Source organism: Phaenicophaeus curvirostris, chromosome 4, assembly GCF_032191515.1.
Source record: "Phaenicophaeus curvirostris isolate KB17595 chromosome 4, BPBGC_Pcur_1.0, whole genome shotgun sequence".
Classification (NCBI taxonomy): Eukaryota; Metazoa; Chordata; class Aves; order Cuculiformes; family Cuculidae; genus Phaenicophaeus; species Phaenicophaeus curvirostris.
In genome coordinates, this window is record NC_091395.1 from 2429892 (window position 1) to 2448196 (window position 18305).

Consider the following 18305-nt stretch of genomic DNA (forward strand, 5'->3'; position numbering starts at 1 on the left):
GAACTGCCTCTGGTTTCCTTTATGAGCGTTTGCAAACACTTTAGAGATGATTTTATCTCCTCAAACAGCCTTCCTCATCTTGACAGGCAAGGGAACAATGGATTTCCATATAAGAAAGGCACTATTTTCTTTGTTTGCTTGCTAAGAGGAAGCTAAAGAAGGTGTGGAAGTAAAGCAACTCTGGAAATGGAATTCTCTGTAAGTAATATTGTACTTCACAATAGAAGTTGCTTTATAGGAAGATCAGTGGTAGATAAAATGGGTTTTTTTTTGCATAGAGGTGAATTTATTAGGAGGAAATCAGAGCCAGCCGAAAGAGAAGCAGGAAAAAGTTGTTTGGACAGTAGGAGGTGAGTCAGTGGTCTCAAAATCATAGAATCATGGAATGACTTCAGTTGGAAAGGGCCTTAAAGGGTCCATTTGCTACCTCCCTGCTATGGCCGGGGACAAAATGCTGATTAGGGAGACATTGGGCTACAAACAAGGTGAGGCTGTGCTGCCCTGAAGAATCCAGTTTGGATACTGGAAGGAGTCTGAGGGAGTTAAGTAGCTATATTGCACTGATCTGCTGCAAACGTGGGATGTGAAGCCTCGGAAAACCCAAAGCCTGTGGGCAGTAAATTGCCTGCTAGCTGAGCTGGAGTGAGGATTGACAGGGAGAAGGCAGAAGCAGAAAACAAATGCGGCTGTGTAATGTTATTGAGAGGCATAGAGAACACTCCGCTTCTCTTAGTCCTCATTTCAAAGGGAGCCTGCTGTGAAAAATTTAAATAATCTTTTCCAAAACAAAGCACTTCAGTTCTTCCTTTACTCTCTTGCTAGTTCCCCAACGTCCCTAAATTCACCATGAGCGTCAGCTCTGGTTTTTTATTTGGTATTGTGTGCTCTTTGATCTCCAGGCTTGCAAAGGAACAAGAGAGTAATGGGGCTGATTTATCCTAAAAGAGTAGCTGAGAAAAAGAAGGAGCAAACATAGAGGCTGTAAAGAGAAAACTCTATTGCAGCAGCTCCTAGTTTTATAGATACTTAGGTTTTTAAATGTTAGTTTGGAGATGCTGGTTATTTACAGTATAAACTGGTTGATTGGACGCCCTGAGTGTTCTCTGTCTTGTTTTATGCTCTCTTTATGGAACCTATTGACCCAGACACAGCGAGTGTGGTTACTTATTATATCTGTCCAAAGCTCTCCAGTAGGCCAGTGGCTTTGGCAAGAGATTAAGCTGGAGGTGTATTATTTTAGCAAGAAGAGGAGTAGACATATTGCCAGGTAAATGTGGAAGCATGAGTAACTAACTGGATTTATGTTAGTTTTGTGGACTATAAGTGCATAAAACTCTTCACCTCACCTTCAGACCTCTGCATGCAGATTGCCTGTGGTGCTCAGAGCCTTTTGAATGATATCTTAGTCCTTGTTTTCTGTGGTGAGCTGTGTGTGATCCTTTCTGACTTGAGTGAGGCCACAGATAGGTGGCAGGTCTTTCCACTCCGATGTCAGTATGGGGTTTGAGATCTTTGGCTGTGAAGATTTATGGGATGGTGTCCTGGGTACTGAGTTCTTCTGTGCAGTCAGAAGCTGCAGCACGATAACCTATAAGCTGTAACCCCTTTAAGGAGGCTGTGAAGTTTGTCACTGAGTTTGAGAGCATGATCCCAAGTGCTGCATTTCTTTTCTTACCAGTGTCTGCGTCTGGCAGTGATGGATTGAGAGCCTCCAGGGTCACTGTCTTAAGCATAGTGTTTCTTCTCAAACACCTTACCTCGCCTCTGGCTGTTAATTTCCCATCTGCAAGGAGGAAAATGTGTGGCAGAAACCAAATAGGTTATGTGTATCCTGTAAGAAAAGCAAAAGAAAAAAAAAGAGGCAGTTTCTTTAAGGACCTGGAATTCCTGCATGCAGTCGAAATTGCATTCATTTCTGAGCTGCATCTGTGCTTTTCCACCTGTATTTGATAAGAATCATCTATGTGTAACATACAGAAGTCAGGCTAGAGTTGGACTCTAGCTGCTGTTACATTCTTGCAGGTATGGATGCAGAATTACGCTGGACTCCGATGTGAACCTGTCTTCAGCTTGTAAAACTAGATTGCCTGACAATCTGTAGTGCTGCTGTCACAAGAGACAAAAGGCAGAAAGCTGAACCTTCAGTAGAAACCTGACAAGAGGCCAGGTACTCAAATCAGGCCTCATTATTACATTTCTTTCAAGACAGTCGTCATTTCCTTTATAATTTTCTGAATTACCATAATGAGGATTAATTTGGCTTCTAGGTTGCCTTACACTGCACTGCTGTGCATACAAAAGGCTTGTTGTAAAACCTTTTGAAGCACCTAAGTTCAGGCAGGGGTCAGGAGACATGAGCTTGCGTGCTGCTGGGGAAAATGAAAAAGGGAAAAGGTTTTCAGGCACTCTGCTGCATCTCTAAATGCCGTTCTTGGCTTGGCTTTGAGGTCTGCAGTGGCCTCTTCAGGGTATGGATGTCTTGTTTGTGTGGGAAAATATGAACAGTGAGAACTCTGGGAGAAGGTCTCACACAGCTGTACAGGTTGTGCTCTTTGTTTTTCAGCAATGGGAGCAGAGGCAGGTGAATGTCTGTAGATAAACCTGTAAATAGAAGCACCTAAAATCAGAGAAAGGTGTGGGGAAAACAAAGAGCTTTAAATTGGCTTTGTACAGAGCTTCCTCAAGCTCACTTAAGGATGGAAAAGAGGATGCTTGAATGGGACAGGAGAGATGCAGAGAATGTGGTTGCCAAGGAAAGGTGAGAACACTATGTTCTCAGGAAGGGCACAAGATGGGGATGAGGGCAAGTGGAAAGGAACACTTCTTGAATATAGTAATTTCATAGAATCATAGAATGACCAGGTTGGAAGAGACCCACCGGATCATCAAGTCCAACCATTCCTATCAAACACTAAAAAAATTTGTGGTCATCTCTCTTGCAGCCATCTGGATGTGCAGTGTTCAGCTCCGAATTCCAGCCCTTGTGCACCAGAAAGAAGGAAGGGGCTCTGAAAGTTAGATCCCTAATGTCTTCCTTGAGTTCTTGGCAGTGTGTTTCCCTGTAACACTTGTGTTTTGTCCGTCTGTGCTCACAGTGTCTGTTATTTTCTGCTTCTTTTAGACTGCCATCCTTTGTGCCGGCAGTGTGTGGCCAACCTGCAGGAGACTGGCAGCATCTGCCTGAAGTGCCAGAACACCCGTCACTTGCTACTGGGGGATCACTGCATTCCTGACTGTCCGGTGGGATACTACACCGAGAATGGCGCCTGCAAACGTGAGTAGTCCCTACAGATGCCTCAGGTAGCTGCAAGGGACCACCTGGACCCTTGCAAAATGTTCTGTGAAATGGTTCTCATTTGGTAGAGAAGCTTTGTTCACCTGACAGGACAGTGCAGTGGGAGATGGAGATGGCTTTCCTGGCTGGGACCACTCTCCCTGTACCAATTTGTGTGGTACCAGCGCAGTTCTGGGATGCTGACACTTGAAAGTACTCTCTGGATGTGCACTTCAAAGGGCTGTGCAACTTTTGCTCTCAGAAGGTAGAACTCTAGGTGGTAGCAACTTCTTGGGAAGTTTGCAACCTGAGATGGAACATCATCCCAACTAAGGTCTCTCATTGAGACTTGTCTTGCTGCAGAGCAGTCCAAGAGGCAATTGTTTGTAGCAGCTTCTAAAACAAATGCTGATTTCATTCAGCCTTTTAGGCTGGCATGATAGATGCGTCTCTCCAGCTGCGTGGGCAAAGCTGCACTGATAGCACTTTTTGTTCCCTACCCTTCTGTGCCTTCACCTGTCCCTGGTTCTCCTCCAGATTTTGTTGCTGACGTGGCTTCATATTCTGATCATTGTCTGAGCTGCTTTACGTTTCTTGGGCTAGAAGGAATTAGGTTGCTTTTCTTGTTAGGTAGCCAACAGGGACATGTGGAAGCCCACCACACCTTACATTGAGCAGAGGATATTGCAGTTTAAGAGAAAGAAATCAAGACAAGGAATTCTACACATAAGAATTCAAATGTAGATGCTCTTTTTGCAGGAAGTGGCATTTCCTAATCCAGTCTAACAACTGATGTTCATGTTTCAAAGCTCCTCTGAAGCGCTGAGGAGCTGTGTGTTTATTTACCTGTTTTTGATGTGTGAAATATACTCTGTGTCATTTAATTGAAAAGACCTCTGAGGATGATATTTTGCCTTCCTGGAAATATAATCCTAGGGATAACATTTCTTCCCTTTGGTATAAAGGTTTAATTTAAAGCAAGTTTTACATTATTCAGGCTGCCTCAAAGCTCCTGTTACATTTTGTGCTAGCTTTGAAGATCTCTAGCAGTGTAATGCAGTTGCTTCTCTAATTTCTTTGCTCGCTTTCCCTCATGATTACTTGGCCTGATAGGTGTAATGATGACATCAACCTTTGGGCAAAGGCCTATCAAGAAGTAACACAGACTAATAATTTTATGAGTATGTACCCTTTTTGGAGAGATTAAAAAGATACATTGTCCTCATCCACTATGGGATTTTAAATCTCTTCAGTCAGACTAAGCACAAGGAGTGGGAGATGAAGGGAAACAGGAAAGGGGAAACGGGGAAGGAAAACAAGAGGGGTAGCATAAAAATATCTCTTCAAAAGTGCAAGGAAAGAAGACAGTAATGTACTTCCTTACTCAAGGCTGCCAGTGGGATTGCTGGCTCTGAAAAGCAGCAGACAGAACGTTGGGCAGTAAAGCAAGAGGTATGAGCTTGGTTTAGGCAGGTGTAATGATGCACACAGGGATGCCTAGTTCCATCCTCACGTACAGAGTGATGGCATCCTTGCCGTGATCTTGAAATAAGGATCAATCAGCCTGTGAAAACAGCATCCCGTTGTTCAGCGGTGTTGAAAAGGCAAATCAGGTGTTAGCTGCTAGTACAAAAGTAAAGAGGAATAGAAGGATTCGTTCTGCTGCTCTCTAAAGGAGCTGTGTGCTGTGAGCTGTTGTGCCCCATCTCAGAAGGGAAGAACAGCAGGACTGAATGTGAGGAATGAGTGGCTCCTGTACGGTGAGGAGATCAGAGTGCCTCAACCTGAAAACCAGTAGGGGGGAAATAGGATGGAGGCCTTCAAAGTAATGAGTGAAATGGAGAGAGGGCACTGAGAGATCGACTTTTCTCTCTCGGTGTTGCTTTTTCAGAGTGGCGGCTGTGCCAAAGGGATGGGTGTAAAACTTCAGGGAGGCGTGGAGCTGTCAGAAAAGCACTTAGTGGTTCTGGTGGGGCGATTGTACATAGACAAAACACATCAGGGTAATGAAGGTCTGACCTGATAATAGCTGAGAGAAAGCATGAGAAGAAGGTACTGGTACATGCTTGCTCCATTCTTACTTGTCTGATACACAGGCTGTGTCTGAATCCTGGAGGGTTGTTCCTAAGGGGAGTTAGAAGGTTGGAGAGAAGAGCAGTGAGTAAAAAGAGAAAGGAGAGGAGGGGAGAGAGCTAGTGTGGTGGGACACAGAGCACAAATAAACCCATGCAATCTGTCACAAGCTGGGCTGGCCGTATTTCTGCTCCTGAGCACTGTGCACCAGTGAGGGTTTAGGCTTAGGAACTTACGGTACTCAGTATCACCATGCTACTTTTCCTTGAACAGAAGCACTTGTTCTTGCTGTCCCTGCAGGGTGCCACCCCTCCTGTAAAACCTGCACCGGTGAGGGTCCTTTTTCCTGCTCTTCCTGCAACACCAACCTGGTTCTCTCCCACACCAGCATGTGTGTGCCAGTCTGTTCCTCTGGATACTACCAGGATGAGAGACGGACCTGCAAACGTGAGTGTCTCTCCCCAGGCCATCTCTTCTTTCCACAGTGTATGTCACCAAGATGTCCTTTCTTGTTCCTTCACTAACTGTCCTCTTGCCAGGAAAAGAAAGATTTCAGGTGCCTAAAGATTCTGTGTGAGTTGACAGAGGTGATGAACTGCCTTAGAAACAGACCTTACAGCATGGTTTAAATTTGAGCACAGCATGGTTTAAATTTGAACGCAGTTGCAGTTTTATTATCGACTTCAAAAACAAGAGGCTTTGGGTCCCCTAGCAAAAATTGGCAGTAGGCTTCCTCATGAAGTTATCAAGGTGGTACATAGAGAAGTGGCCAAAAGTACTGGTGAGTCCTGAACTTTGTGAAAACTTAATGAGTTTAGACTAGTTTTAATCAATTCTTATTGAGGCAAACATGCTCCCCACTGCACTACCTGCCATGGAAGCTGCATTAAGACTGTAGCATTTACGCTACATTTTTCCACACACGAAACCTACCTAGAAACAAGGTACAGCTTGGAAGAGACAACCCCCAGTGGCCCAAGCTGTGATATTTTTACCTCCTAATGATCTGATACAATCGATCTGGTGTAAAGCCCAGTAACGTTTTATCCTGCTCCTGCTATTCCTTGTGAATCTCTCAGGGCCTCTCTTTTCCTTTATTATTCTATATTTGCTCTGGCCCTTGTGTCAGCTGGGTTATTTCTCACGTAATTATTAAGCTTAATGTTCCAAAATTCAAAATTATATGGCCCAGAGAGATAAAAAATATGAAAAACCCCAGATCGAATTGACCCACTGTAATACATGCACCAAAAAATGAGCGAGCGCTTAACTGGTTTGGTTGCTGTGAACCTGAACACTCCAGTTTGTTAAGTCCTGCATTACTCTGATTTAAGTTACTCTGATTTATGATACAATAACTCTGTTGCACTGCACTGAGTACAGGTCTCAGTACAGGTCTATCTGGACCCAATTTCTTTACTGATGAGGTCCTGTAGGAAGAAGCTGCTGTGGTTGTCAGCTTTACCTGCTTTTTGTTGAAATATATGGTTCTTCTGCAACTCTTATTTCCATCCTATCAGCAGAAGTGGAGGCAGCTTGCAGAAGTTCAAGGAAATAGGTGGGAGATGTTTTACTATTCTTCCATTGACAGGGGAAAAAAAGGCTATTCAATAATAATGAAAAAAAAAAGAAAAAAAGGAAAGTAATAAAAAAGATGAATTTTAAAAAGGGAATTAGGGGATTCTTGCTGTCCTGGCTGGTTTCCTACAAGCTCTACAAGATATTCAGTGTTCTCTCCTGCAGTATGGATTCTTGTATTGCCAATTACACCAGAATACCTCCCTTCCTAATTAAAATGCCCTTTCTAATGAAATTCCTATCGATAGCTCCCGCCTTGGGACATTGAGGAATGTTCCTGAGGACTCTACCCTTCATGAATTTGGTTCAGTAGCTCAAATGCAAATAGATTTTTGCCAGCAAATCCAACTACTCTAATCTCCTTATTGCAAATGGCTTTTTAAGAAGTGTGTGTAATCCTTGCGGCAGGAGGCTCAAGGCATAGAGTGTTGGGGCATTGGATTTTTGTCATTCCAAGTGCCACTTGTGCCTTTTCAAGTGAAATACTGCTGATAAGCCGTGTAGATATGCACTGTCCCAGGCTGCTGGAAAACTACCAGTTAGGCGGAATGGAAATTGTTTAAGTGGAGGTTGGCTGTTAGGCTGAGAAAATGTGGTCTCTCTTCAACGTTTATTTTAGTCACATTGTGCTTTTGAGGAATTCAGGTTTGGAATGAAGTTCAGAGAGGTGCCGGGTGTGTGTATGGAGTCTCATGGATATTTTTAAGTTCAATGACTCTCTGGCTGACGATCAGTGCAAAGCTTAACAAGTTCTTCATGGGTTTAGAAATGCAGGTATGGAGTCATGCTGATTAAACAAGCAGATGGGATTGCTTTCACATAGTTTTTGCTTACTCTTCTGGCATGGCTCCATGATTTCTATAGATTTAAAGCTCAGGTGAAATGTTTAACCATACTTTTAACAGTTGGCTTTTCATGGCACTTACAGCTAGTGATTATTCCATGTAGCGTTCTTAATTTAGGTGAAACCAGGCCAGCACCAAAGTGCCTCAAAACAGGTACTGGGTTCCTTAGATACACCTTTTCTTAGAAAGTCATTTGTACCGCAACAAAATGCAAGCCTTCTGTGACATTTTTAGATGAGATAAAACGAGTAACCATTTTGAAGGGTGCCGCATTCTCACTTCATTGAGAGCACTGTTGGTATTTCCACATTTACTTTGAGGTTTTGTGGTTATAAAATCCTGACTTGAGTTAAAAGCAAAGGGAAGTGGATTTCCACAATTTACATATCACTGATAGAAATTAATTTCCCCAAGTATTAGCACCTGAACTGTAACTGAGTTAAGTCCTGTGAGAGATTTGATTTGATTTTCCATTAAAACTGGCCAGCTGTGCTTTTTTGTGCAAGTTTAAACACTTGGGGCTGTGTTTTTAGATATTTTTTCTGATATATCAAAAGTACAGAATTGAACTTGGGCAAAGATTCTGACTCCAAGTGGATTTAGCAACACTCAGGGGTAGCTGGCTGGGAGTTTAGTGGTCCCTTCTACATACACCATCACTGTGCTTGCCAGGAGAGCAGTTACTGTTGTTTTGTAAAGCGGACATGTGAACCTCCATGAGTTTTCTGCATATTATTTGCGTAAAGTTTCATCTTACCAGGACCAGAGCAAGTTTTTCAGTGCACGGGCAAAGGGATAGGAAAAAAATTTTCAGTCTTTTGCAGCACGTTGCTACTAAGTCTTCTGTGAATTAGCAAAGACCTCTGTCGCCAGCACTGAGGACACTTGGCTGTTAGTGCAGCTTCTTGAGAAGCTTAGACCCTGGGCATCAAAGAGGGGAGTTGGAATATTCTGAACTTCTGGACTTTGATCCTTTGATTCAGTAAATCCCTGAATTATTTTTTTTCCTGGCATCTTTATTTCCTTCCTACAGCTCTGAAATTTCATACTGTGTGCAAATAAAAAGGTGGAAACATTAAGTGAAATTCGATGGGCCTTTGGTCCCACCAAGTTTCGCTAACTGGATTGCAGCAGTCTCTGTGGTCTCCAAATTTGTGCATTTATGAGTTAAGTCTAGAATAGTATCAAACACAGGTTGCTTAAATAAAATAAGAAAAACAGAGACAGGGAAAGCTTTTATTTGCAGGAATGGTTTTAAGCTCAAAGAGGGGAGATTTGCATTAGATCTTAGGAAGAAATTCTTTACTGTGAGGATGAGGGGGCCCTGGCCCAGGTTGCCCAGAGCAGCCGTGGCTGCCCCATCCCTGGAGGGGTTCAAGGCCAGGTTGGATGGGGCTTGGAGCCCCTGATCCAGTGGGAGGTGTCCCTGCCTGTGTCAGGGGGTGGCACTGGATGGGCTTTGAGGTCCCTTCCAACCCAACCCATTCTGTGATTCTAAGATTTGAATTTAAGGTCAGTGTTTTACCCTGACCGTTCCAGAGGACAGTAAGAAACAGTAGGAGGAGATGTAACAATATGTCAGAGCCTTTTTACATTTTGGAGACTGTGAAAAGGAACACAAGAAGCAAAAACTCGGAAGGCTCCACATGCATCTCTCAAACAGGACCAGAGCAGTAGCAAGGCTACAAGACAATTCCATTTTTACAGGTGAAGTTGGCTAGCGCCTCAGTAATTACAGTTCTTTTCTTTGTCTTTCCACAGCTTGCAAAAGCCAGTGCCTGAGCTGTGAAACAGCCGCCAGCTGCATGGCTTGCAGAGACCCAGCTAAAGTCCTGTTGTTTGGAGAATGCCAGTACGAGAGCTGTGCTCAGCAGTATTACCTGGATTTTTCCAGCAAGACCTGCAAAGGTGAAAAATACATTGCTGTTTAAAGAAAAAAGGGGAAAAAGCATGGCAAGTGCCTTGGCAAGGAATCCATTGCAGTGCTGTATGATCTGTGCGGCAGCCTGCGTTAAAAAGTGTGTTTGAGGGCGGAGTTGTTCCAGGACAGGCTGCTTGCGAGGTTTTTATGGGTTTTTTTCTCTCTTTCAACAGTCAGCTGTCACATACTTCAGTATCTCAGTGAAACAAGATTATTGCAAATCCTTCTCTTGTAAATGATTTTGTAAGTGAGCCAGCAAACTTTTCAAGGGTCAGGTCCAGCAATTCATTTAGTCATGGGTCAGCTGAGTAACGCGAGAGCTTACCAGGCTAAATCTTTGTTAGAGCACTTAAGAGGGCCTTGTGTACTTACCTGTGTCTCTCTGTCTTATTAAATTCTGCATCACTAGATGGCTGCGGAACAACAGTTTGGAGTGATTTAAAAGACACGTGACTTAAAAGATGTCCAGAACTCCCAGGGAGAGTGTGCTATAATGGCAATAAGTGCGAATAACATGTCTTTATTGTAGCTAACACCGCTAAGGCCGGGATATAATTCAAATGACTTGTTCAGTGTTCATTTCTAGCTGTCTCTCTCTGTAGCTGAACCTTAACTGAGTGGCATCTGTTCTCTTAACGTTGTGGTTCTTCAGCGAGGTGACATTGTCTGTTGGAGAGGGTGTTGGAATGAGGCAGGACTCTTGTCCTGGCCTTGTTTTGGGCATGCTGCAATGGGCTGGAGTAGTTCAGCTTACCTCAGCGAGTCCTTGTTTCCCTCCTTCTTGTTCTTGCCCATTTTTCTGTCTCATTAGTCAAATGTGTCTGCCCTTAATTACTGATATGGACCCTCTAAGTGCCACCAAGGAGCGCTGGCAGCCTGAGCAGTCCTTGGGCACGTGTGCATGGGTGGGACTGCTGAAGGCTGGGGGGAAGATGGTGCAAGCACACGTGAAGACAGACGTGATCCCAGCTGGATTCAGTGTGTTTCTGGCCTTTCCAGAAGGACGTTTGCACTGTGAGGGGCAATGATTTCTTTTGATCAGAGTTGTTTGAAAGCATGAAATTGATAAAGCAGGGTGGTTAGTTGCTAATGAGCAGTGAGCTTAGTGTTGGCAGGAAAGGAATGTTGCTACTTAAGGTATAAAGCCCGGTTTTACGGGAAACAGAACTGTGCTGGTGTTAGCAGGTCTGAATGCTCAACAAGAGCCGAGCCTGCTCAAAATTGACATCATTACAACATGTTGAGTCCACGAGGGGGGAAAAACCCCAACAAATTTTGGTTTGTAATAAGTCACTCAGTACAAATCATGCTTTCTTTTTTTCAGTGCCTCTTTTAACAGTTTTTGCTGTGCTCTTTGCTCCTAGGGTTTATATTCCCAAGGCTTGTGGACCCCAAGCACTAAGCACTTGCATAGGGTGAGCTCTCCAGGAAGGGCTGCTGACTTTTTTTCCTTCCAGAGTGCGACTGGAGCTGTAATTCTTGCAAAGGTCCCCAGAGGACCGACTGCCTGCAGTGTATGGAGGGCTACGTTCTCCACGAAGGAGCCTGTGTGGAACAGTGCCCTGCAGCTTTCTACAAGGAATCAGACACGTGCCAGAGTGAGTTCTTCCTGTGCAATATTTCTGATCGCTGCTGCCAACATGTTTCTCTGCTTGTTGCCAATTTGTGCCTACCTTGCATTCAGAAGGCACACTCTGCCTTCCGATCTCTTGCTGCCCTCCAGCACGCACACACCCCAGAGCCACGGTTCCTGTGATGCGTTACACAGCGCAGGAAGCAGTCAAAAGTGGTCTTGACCTGAACTCTTTCCATACAACTTTCAGGGTGTGATCAACGCTGCCTTCAGTGTCAGCAGCCAGATGAGTGCAGCCTTTGTGAAGCCCCGTTTTTCCTCTTGGACACTCATTGTGTTCAGGAATGTGGGAAGCGGTATTATGCAGATCATGTGCAGCGTAAGTGCACAGGTAAGCAAAGTGAGCCATCCTGGAGACGGGCCAGGGTTGTAGTCTGTGTTCTTTTTCTCTACGAGGCTGAGGAGAAGAGGAATTGCTTCGATGCTGTGTTAAACTTGCTGTTGAGGTGATGCAGTCAGCTGAGGGTTAGATAGCAGGCAGTAGCTGTATGCCTCATTCAGGAGGAATGAGATTCGCTGTAGATGGCTGCTGGTGTGTGTGTATGTGTGTACACACTGTATGTAAAAAACAGGTATTAAACCCACACTTTTAGAAAGATTTCAGTTGTATTTGTGGGTTAACAAGCTGTGTGCAGCTTGAACCTGTATTTAGAGGTTTTTTTTTTCAAATTAGTATAACAATTCCTTAAAAACTTGTTTCTTCCACTTGGAAGATCATCTCGGGTTCTCTGTAGTCAATGGGAAACAGTGATCAAATGAGGAAGGAACTTCTTAACAACTTTTTTATCTCATCTCCTGGCCCCTTCTTTTTGATTCTTTCTGTCAGGTAAGTAAAACACAAATAGCAGTGGTGTTTCCGTTCTGACATTTGGGGACAGCTCTGCACACCAGTGTCTGCATTGTTTTCACAGTGTCTCAATGAGATTGTGCTTTACATCCAATTCAGCTTGTCCTCCTGGGTGTCTGGAGTGTGACAGTGACAGCCTGTGCCACCTGTGTGACAGCACCATGTTCCTGAAGAATAAGATTTGTGTTCCTGCCTGTGGCCAGGGTTTCTATGGCAATAGGTGGACCAGAGAGTGTGAGGAAGGTGAGTGTCTCTCCTGATAAAGCAAGATAGCTAGCAGGCTTCCAGCAGATTTTAAGGCCAGAAGCAGTGTTCATTCAGTGGCATTTGTGTAATTGTGTCTGCAGGGCTTTGAGTTTTGTGGCAGGGAACTTGAGATGGGAAGTGGCTTTCCCAAGCCTCTCAAAATCATAGAGGGGGTTGGGATGTATTGCAGTTATTCTTGAGGTGGTGGTTGCCCACCAAGGTCAGTAACGAACAGGACATTGTAAGTCTGTTATCCAAAAGATATCCAGTCTGTTATCCAAAAGATGGCAGTGACAGGCAAGATGCTAATGTGGCCCTTGCCTGTAATTCATTCCATAATACTTCTCCCTTCTTTCTTTTAGCCAGAAAGCATCCCTCAAGCTTCCACATGAACAGTACCCTCACAGTAGGAATCGGCGGGGTGAAAGCCCTAGACCTGGCCTTGCTGGGTTGGTGTGATCCGGATGGTGACACAGGACAGCTCTCGTTCCACATCGACAGTGCTCCCTCCAATGGCAGGCTCCTGGTGGCAGTGGGTGGGCAGGAGGTGCATCTCAGCGAAGGCGACCACTTCAGCTGCAAGGATGTGAGGGAGAAGAGAGTCCGCTTTGTGCACAGTAGAGAGAAAGCCAGGTGACTGCCTTCAACCTTTTTACAGAGCTCTTGCTCTTAAAAAAAAGTGGGCGTATCTTGAGAACAGATATTTCCTTGTGCCTTGAAAACATTGTTGCAATGAAGCACACTTCTCACTGTTGTTAAATAAATTAATAATGTATTAGACTGCACCATAATAGGAATAATGTTGCAAAACATCTCTGTTCATGGTTTAAGACGTCCAGCTACCAAATCTGTTGCGCTTTGGTGTGCAGGAGTCCGTCTCATCTTTAGGATGAGATTTTAAACCCTCCGCTGTGGGTTTAAAACTAGCAGATTAGTCTGGTTATTGCAACAGTTCCTTGATACTGTCAGGAACACGTTCAAATGATGTCACCACTATGCTCTGCAGCACAATCTACATTCAGCCATTACTTCCTTGCCTGCAACATGAGCTCTGTTAGTATCTTGGGATAATTAGTGGTGATTAGTAGCTGCAACGCTCACACTGCAAGCGTAGGAAGCCGATTTTTCCTGCTGCCAGGGAATAAGCCAGTCATCCTGCCAAATTTCACACTTGATTTACATCACCATAAAGCCTTGGGACTAGGCTGGTACCAGTGAAATTGTTCTAAATTTCTCCCCATATGTATTAGGGTGTTCTTTGATCCGTTGCTCTTGGTTAAGACTTTCAGAGTGTTTTCCTGATGCCAAGGATTAACTCATGTCCACTGGACTTAGGGTATGTTTTTTGTGCCTGGTAGTCACAATGAAACATCAGGATTGAGTCACAAGAACAGTAGCTGCTTGGTGTTCAAGGTTAAAGGTGGCATTATTGAAAAATAAATAGGAAGCAAAAATGCCAAAAAGGTGGGAGCTTCAGTTCCGAAGCCAGATAAGTGATGTTTTTCTTTAGCAGTGACATTTAGAATTGGTGCTTTATCTTGGAGGTGCCATCCTACGTGGGTAGCATCAGTTAAAGGGAAATAAGGGTGTATTATTGCATAGTTAAAGGTATTTTATTACATGTTGTGACTATTGTGAATCTTTAGACAAAAATACTATAAAAACATAATTGAAAAAAAGTGAGCTAAAGCTTCTGTTGCTAAGCTCATCATTTTTACTGAATATTTAATATTTTTATCATTCACTATGTAAGAGTGCTTTGTTAATTTATATTATCCTGTATGTTGGTTTGTTGGGGACTTGTTTAGGAAAGGACAGTTTTCCTTGAAGGTCAGCGATCACCAGTTCTTCTCTCATCCTGAGGTGGTCAACGTTCAAGCATTTTCGACACAGGTAATGTAACAAAGCTTTGAAACAACCTCAGATTTTCTACTCTTTGGAGCCCTGGTTTATTGCAGTGATAACAAAGGAGCTGGGCAGAGCTTGAGCTGGCGTTCAGGGCAGGTGGGTCATCCCTCGCTCAGTTGAAAGGCAGTGGGAGTCATGTGGGAGAAATGGGCTTGGGGTAAGTGACTGAAGAAGCTGGCCCATGTGATTTGGCTTGTGCAGGGAATTACAGCCGTGCAATCACAGAGCAATTATCAGTGAGGGCAAAGGAGTCCCTGCTGCTTAAATTATTCTTTGGATCTGTGGATAGTCTAGTTCAGTCTCTTACTGCAGGGCAATTGAACGATGATTGATCCCTATGGTAGGGATACTTTGACAGTCAAGAGCATTTACTTAAATGCTCTGTTCTAGGACAGCTGGGAATTAAATCAGCTTGAGCTATTTAAAGTGTGTCTCTTGAACTGCTCGCCACTTTAGGTGAGTCGATGGTACTGTCAAGTGTCCATGCCTCTCGTGCTATTATTTAAAGTCTGTAGCACAGTATCGTGGAGGGCCTTCACCCAAGAGATGGAACACAGGCAGTACATTCCTGACTCCTTTTCTAAGGGCTGGCTATCCGCAAAGCAATGTGTGAAGAGACATGCATGATACATGTCAAGGGAGAGGGACAGCACTGCAGAAAGGAGGAGTTGTTGAAGCCCAGCCAAGCTGCGTGTGCCCAGCTCAGCCTGTCAGCACGTCACACCATCATATCCCTCTGGGTAGGCTGTGATTCCCACTCAAGCTACAGATGTTCCTCTAGTGCTGCTCCAGTGGATGTGCTAGAGCTAGTCGGCCTGGCTTCCCGCTTGCTGCTGGTCGTGCTGGCAGTGGGTTCACCCTGGGCTCACTTGAAAGGAATCCAGGTTTCCAAGGAGGCTTTGCAGCCTGCGCTGAGCCTTTTCCATAGTCAAACCTTTTCCATAGTTGAGAGCACAATCAGATAGCTGTGATTGAACCGAAGTTGTTGTGGCTACTTGGCATATTCCAGTGGTGTAAACAGATTTTAAAGTGCAAATGTGAGTCAGCTACACTTAAGGCCCATTTACATCCTCAGAGGAGCTTTAAATGGCTTGATAAAACTGTAACTGGAAATCTGGCTATCACCGTTTCTCTTTTAGTGCTGACTCCTTCCTGCCTGCAAACCTGACTCAGCATCCATTCTTACAACATGTAATTTAAGAAATTAATTTCTTTTAATCTTTGCAGTGGGTTTGTATCCAAAGGTGCTGGTGCTGTTCTTTATTTCATGCTGAATGTAGCAGGAACATAGCTAGCAGCTCAAAACCGTTGTGAGCTGCTGTCTGGGTCACTACATACCATGCCAGGGAGCTGCGGAGGGCTCCAATTTACCAGATTTATTGTTCCTTATAGGAAACTGCTCTTTCTAAGCTGCACAGTCCATGTGATTCTCTGACAATCTTGAGGCTTTGCACTGCATTTTACTGCACTGGGGTCCTAGAGAGGTTGTAGCTTCAGGGTTAGGATTTATTAGTTTTTTAAATTGCATTTTGTTGCTTTTAATCATTATAGTCCATATTAGTCACTCCATCACTTCTGGAAATTAGAAATGTTCTAGTTTGACCTTTAGTATAAGAGAAACTGTGGATTTTGATCCTGTTGTGTGTGTATTGATTCTGGCTGGTGCTGAAATCCTTGCTCAGTCTAATCTCTTGTTTACCTCAGTAGGACGTTCACCTAAGTAAGAGCTGCAGTCACTGCCCTGGAATACATAAGTGAGATTTAATAATAGGAGTTTTGCCTGCTGATCCTTAATAACCCGGATAAGTTGTACACAGGTGAGGTAGCAGCAGTTGGCCTGCTGATGGATGTCCCCAGGGCTCTGACTTTGTCTCTGTGGCATCAGCCCCCTCCTGAGGCAAGAAATTACTGATGGTAAACGATGTTTATTGGGATCGATAGAGACTGCAGATTCAAACTTTCTTGATGGCAAAGAACTAGGGAACTAACTTAAACCAGCAGAAACGTGATGTGTAGCTGATCTTCCTTTTGGGATGAATAAGGCTGCATGGAGGCTTTGAAAATAAAAGAATAATGATGCTGATGACACCCAGCTTTGCTGTCTTTGAGATGGACTTAGTCAGTTCGAGGCAAGCAAAAACTCAGTGCCTATTGATTGACTCATTTCTACTTAGAAGCATTAACTGAATCTTCTGCCTCTCTGTTTACCTCACTGATATCAGTATCCTGCGTAGGTTATTCTACCCCCCAGCATTCCTCCTGCTTCCTTTTTTCCCCTCTCCGCAACTCATTTTAAACAGATGACCTGGACACGTGGGTTGCATGGGCTCTTACTTCCAAACATCAGTGCTCTGAAAGATGTCTGAATTTCCCAGAGCTGTGGGATTACATTTCCCATTACACAGGGAAAATGTGATGTGTCTCAGCCCACCCAGAACTGATTATTCAGAGAGCAGTCTTCACTATCTGAGGTGTAGGTGTTCCAGGTGGGCCTGCGGTCATGTGTGTAACATGTAGACCCCCCAAAATAGTTGGGGTCTACGTGTCCATTTGAATTTCCATGGATGGCAATAAGGCAAAGCGGTGTCCCTTGCCTCCTACCTGTGCAGACAGCAAAGGAAATACAGGCTCTGGCTGATAACTAAATGGTTTTCTGTATAAATGTCCTAAGTTTTTTCCCTTTCCCTGGCATGAGAATCTTCTTTTAATGTAACTAAATCAGTCTAAATTGCTAAATAATCTTAGATCTGCCTGCTTCAGGGGCAAGTGTGGAGAGATATTTTTTGCCGCTTAAAAGTGGATTTCCAGGGATGAAATGAACTAATTTCCTTAACCCCCATGTCTCCTCCCAAACTTTGATCATAATCAAATTGCTAAGGTTTAGCAAACCTCTAAGAACTTCTTTTGTTTCAGGCCCCATATGTGTTCAGAAATGAGGCCCTCCTTATCCGCAGAGGAGAAATTGGAACTATATCGGACCTGTTGCTTGGTGTGAGAGACGGTGACAATTCTCAGGATGTTGTGCTGATGGTTTTGGAGCCTCCACGTCACGGGCAGCTGATGAAATCTCCTGGGGTCTCGGCATCCGCAGCCCACCTGTTCCACCTTGATGACCTTGCCAGCGGGCTACTCCATTACGCTCATGATGGCTCTGACACCCGGGATGATGTGGTGCTTTTACAAGTGAGCGATGGGTACCACTTCCAGAATATCCTGTTCCGCATTAGGATTGCTCCCAAGGTATGTGCTGTGACGTGAGCCCTCTAGAAGTATCCCTAGGTCCCTGAGGTGTCATTAATACTGCATTACTGACAGGCTGTGGTCAGAAACAGGAGAAAGTAGGGGATGGATCGAGCTTTGGAGGTCACCTGAAGTTCTGGTTTGCAGCAGGAGCTGTTCAGCTCACGTTGTGCAGCTTTGACAATTCAAAGCTTGTAGTTATTTGATAAAAAGATCTGCTGGAGCTGCAGGTGAGACTTTTGCACCAGTAAAGGCAATGAATGAGAGAACGAGTGGATGGGGCAGAGAAAGGGCTTTCTGTTTGATAAATTCACCAAGGACAGGGCACAGATACCTAAATTCAGAAATTATAATTACTATTTTTATTTCTCACTTTTATTTATCAAATAACAATTGTTTGACTCCCCTGTATTTGGACACGAAGTGGTGTTTTGTATTCAACTCTATAGAGATTACAGCTGTAAAATTAGAAACAGTGGTGTTTTACCATTTGTTTATGGAACAAACCCCAGCCAAACAAGGCGTGAAATAGGTACAATATGTGTGGAGGAGCCTGGAAAAAATAAACTTGCTGAAGTGCATGCAAGCATTTCAGTTCTGGTAATGTAGTATTGTAATAAAATAGAAGGAAAAAAGCTGGAAGTTGCCTTATCCTTTAGTTAATGTGAAAGGGTAATGAAAAATAGAGCTGTCAGAGAACCCATTCGGTGTTTGCAGTCTTTATAAATGGATCTGGGAGT

At 44.0% G+C, this 18305-nt stretch overlaps 1 protein-coding gene across 1 annotated transcript in view; it reads left to right on the plus strand.

The window, feature by feature from the left end:
- The window catches only part of FRAS1 (Fraser extracellular matrix complex subunit 1), a 150618-nt gene that overhangs the window by 85632 nt on the left and 46681 nt on the right, over window positions 1-18305 (plus strand). The window contains exons 20-28 of the mRNA XM_069855071.1: window positions 3122-3274; window positions 5648-5794; window positions 9532-9678; window positions 11149-11289; window positions 11515-11655; window positions 12271-12414; window positions 12780-13050; window positions 14226-14310; window positions 17239-17565. Of these exons, the coding sequence (XP_069711172.1) occupies window positions 3122-3274; window positions 5648-5794; window positions 9532-9678; window positions 11149-11289; window positions 11515-11655; window positions 12271-12414; window positions 12780-13050; window positions 14226-14310; window positions 17239-17565 (1556 nt within the window). The remainder of the gene's footprint in view (window positions 1-3121; window positions 3275-5647; window positions 5795-9531; window positions 9679-11148; window positions 11290-11514; window positions 11656-12270; window positions 12415-12779; window positions 13051-14225; window positions 14311-17238; window positions 17566-18305) is intronic.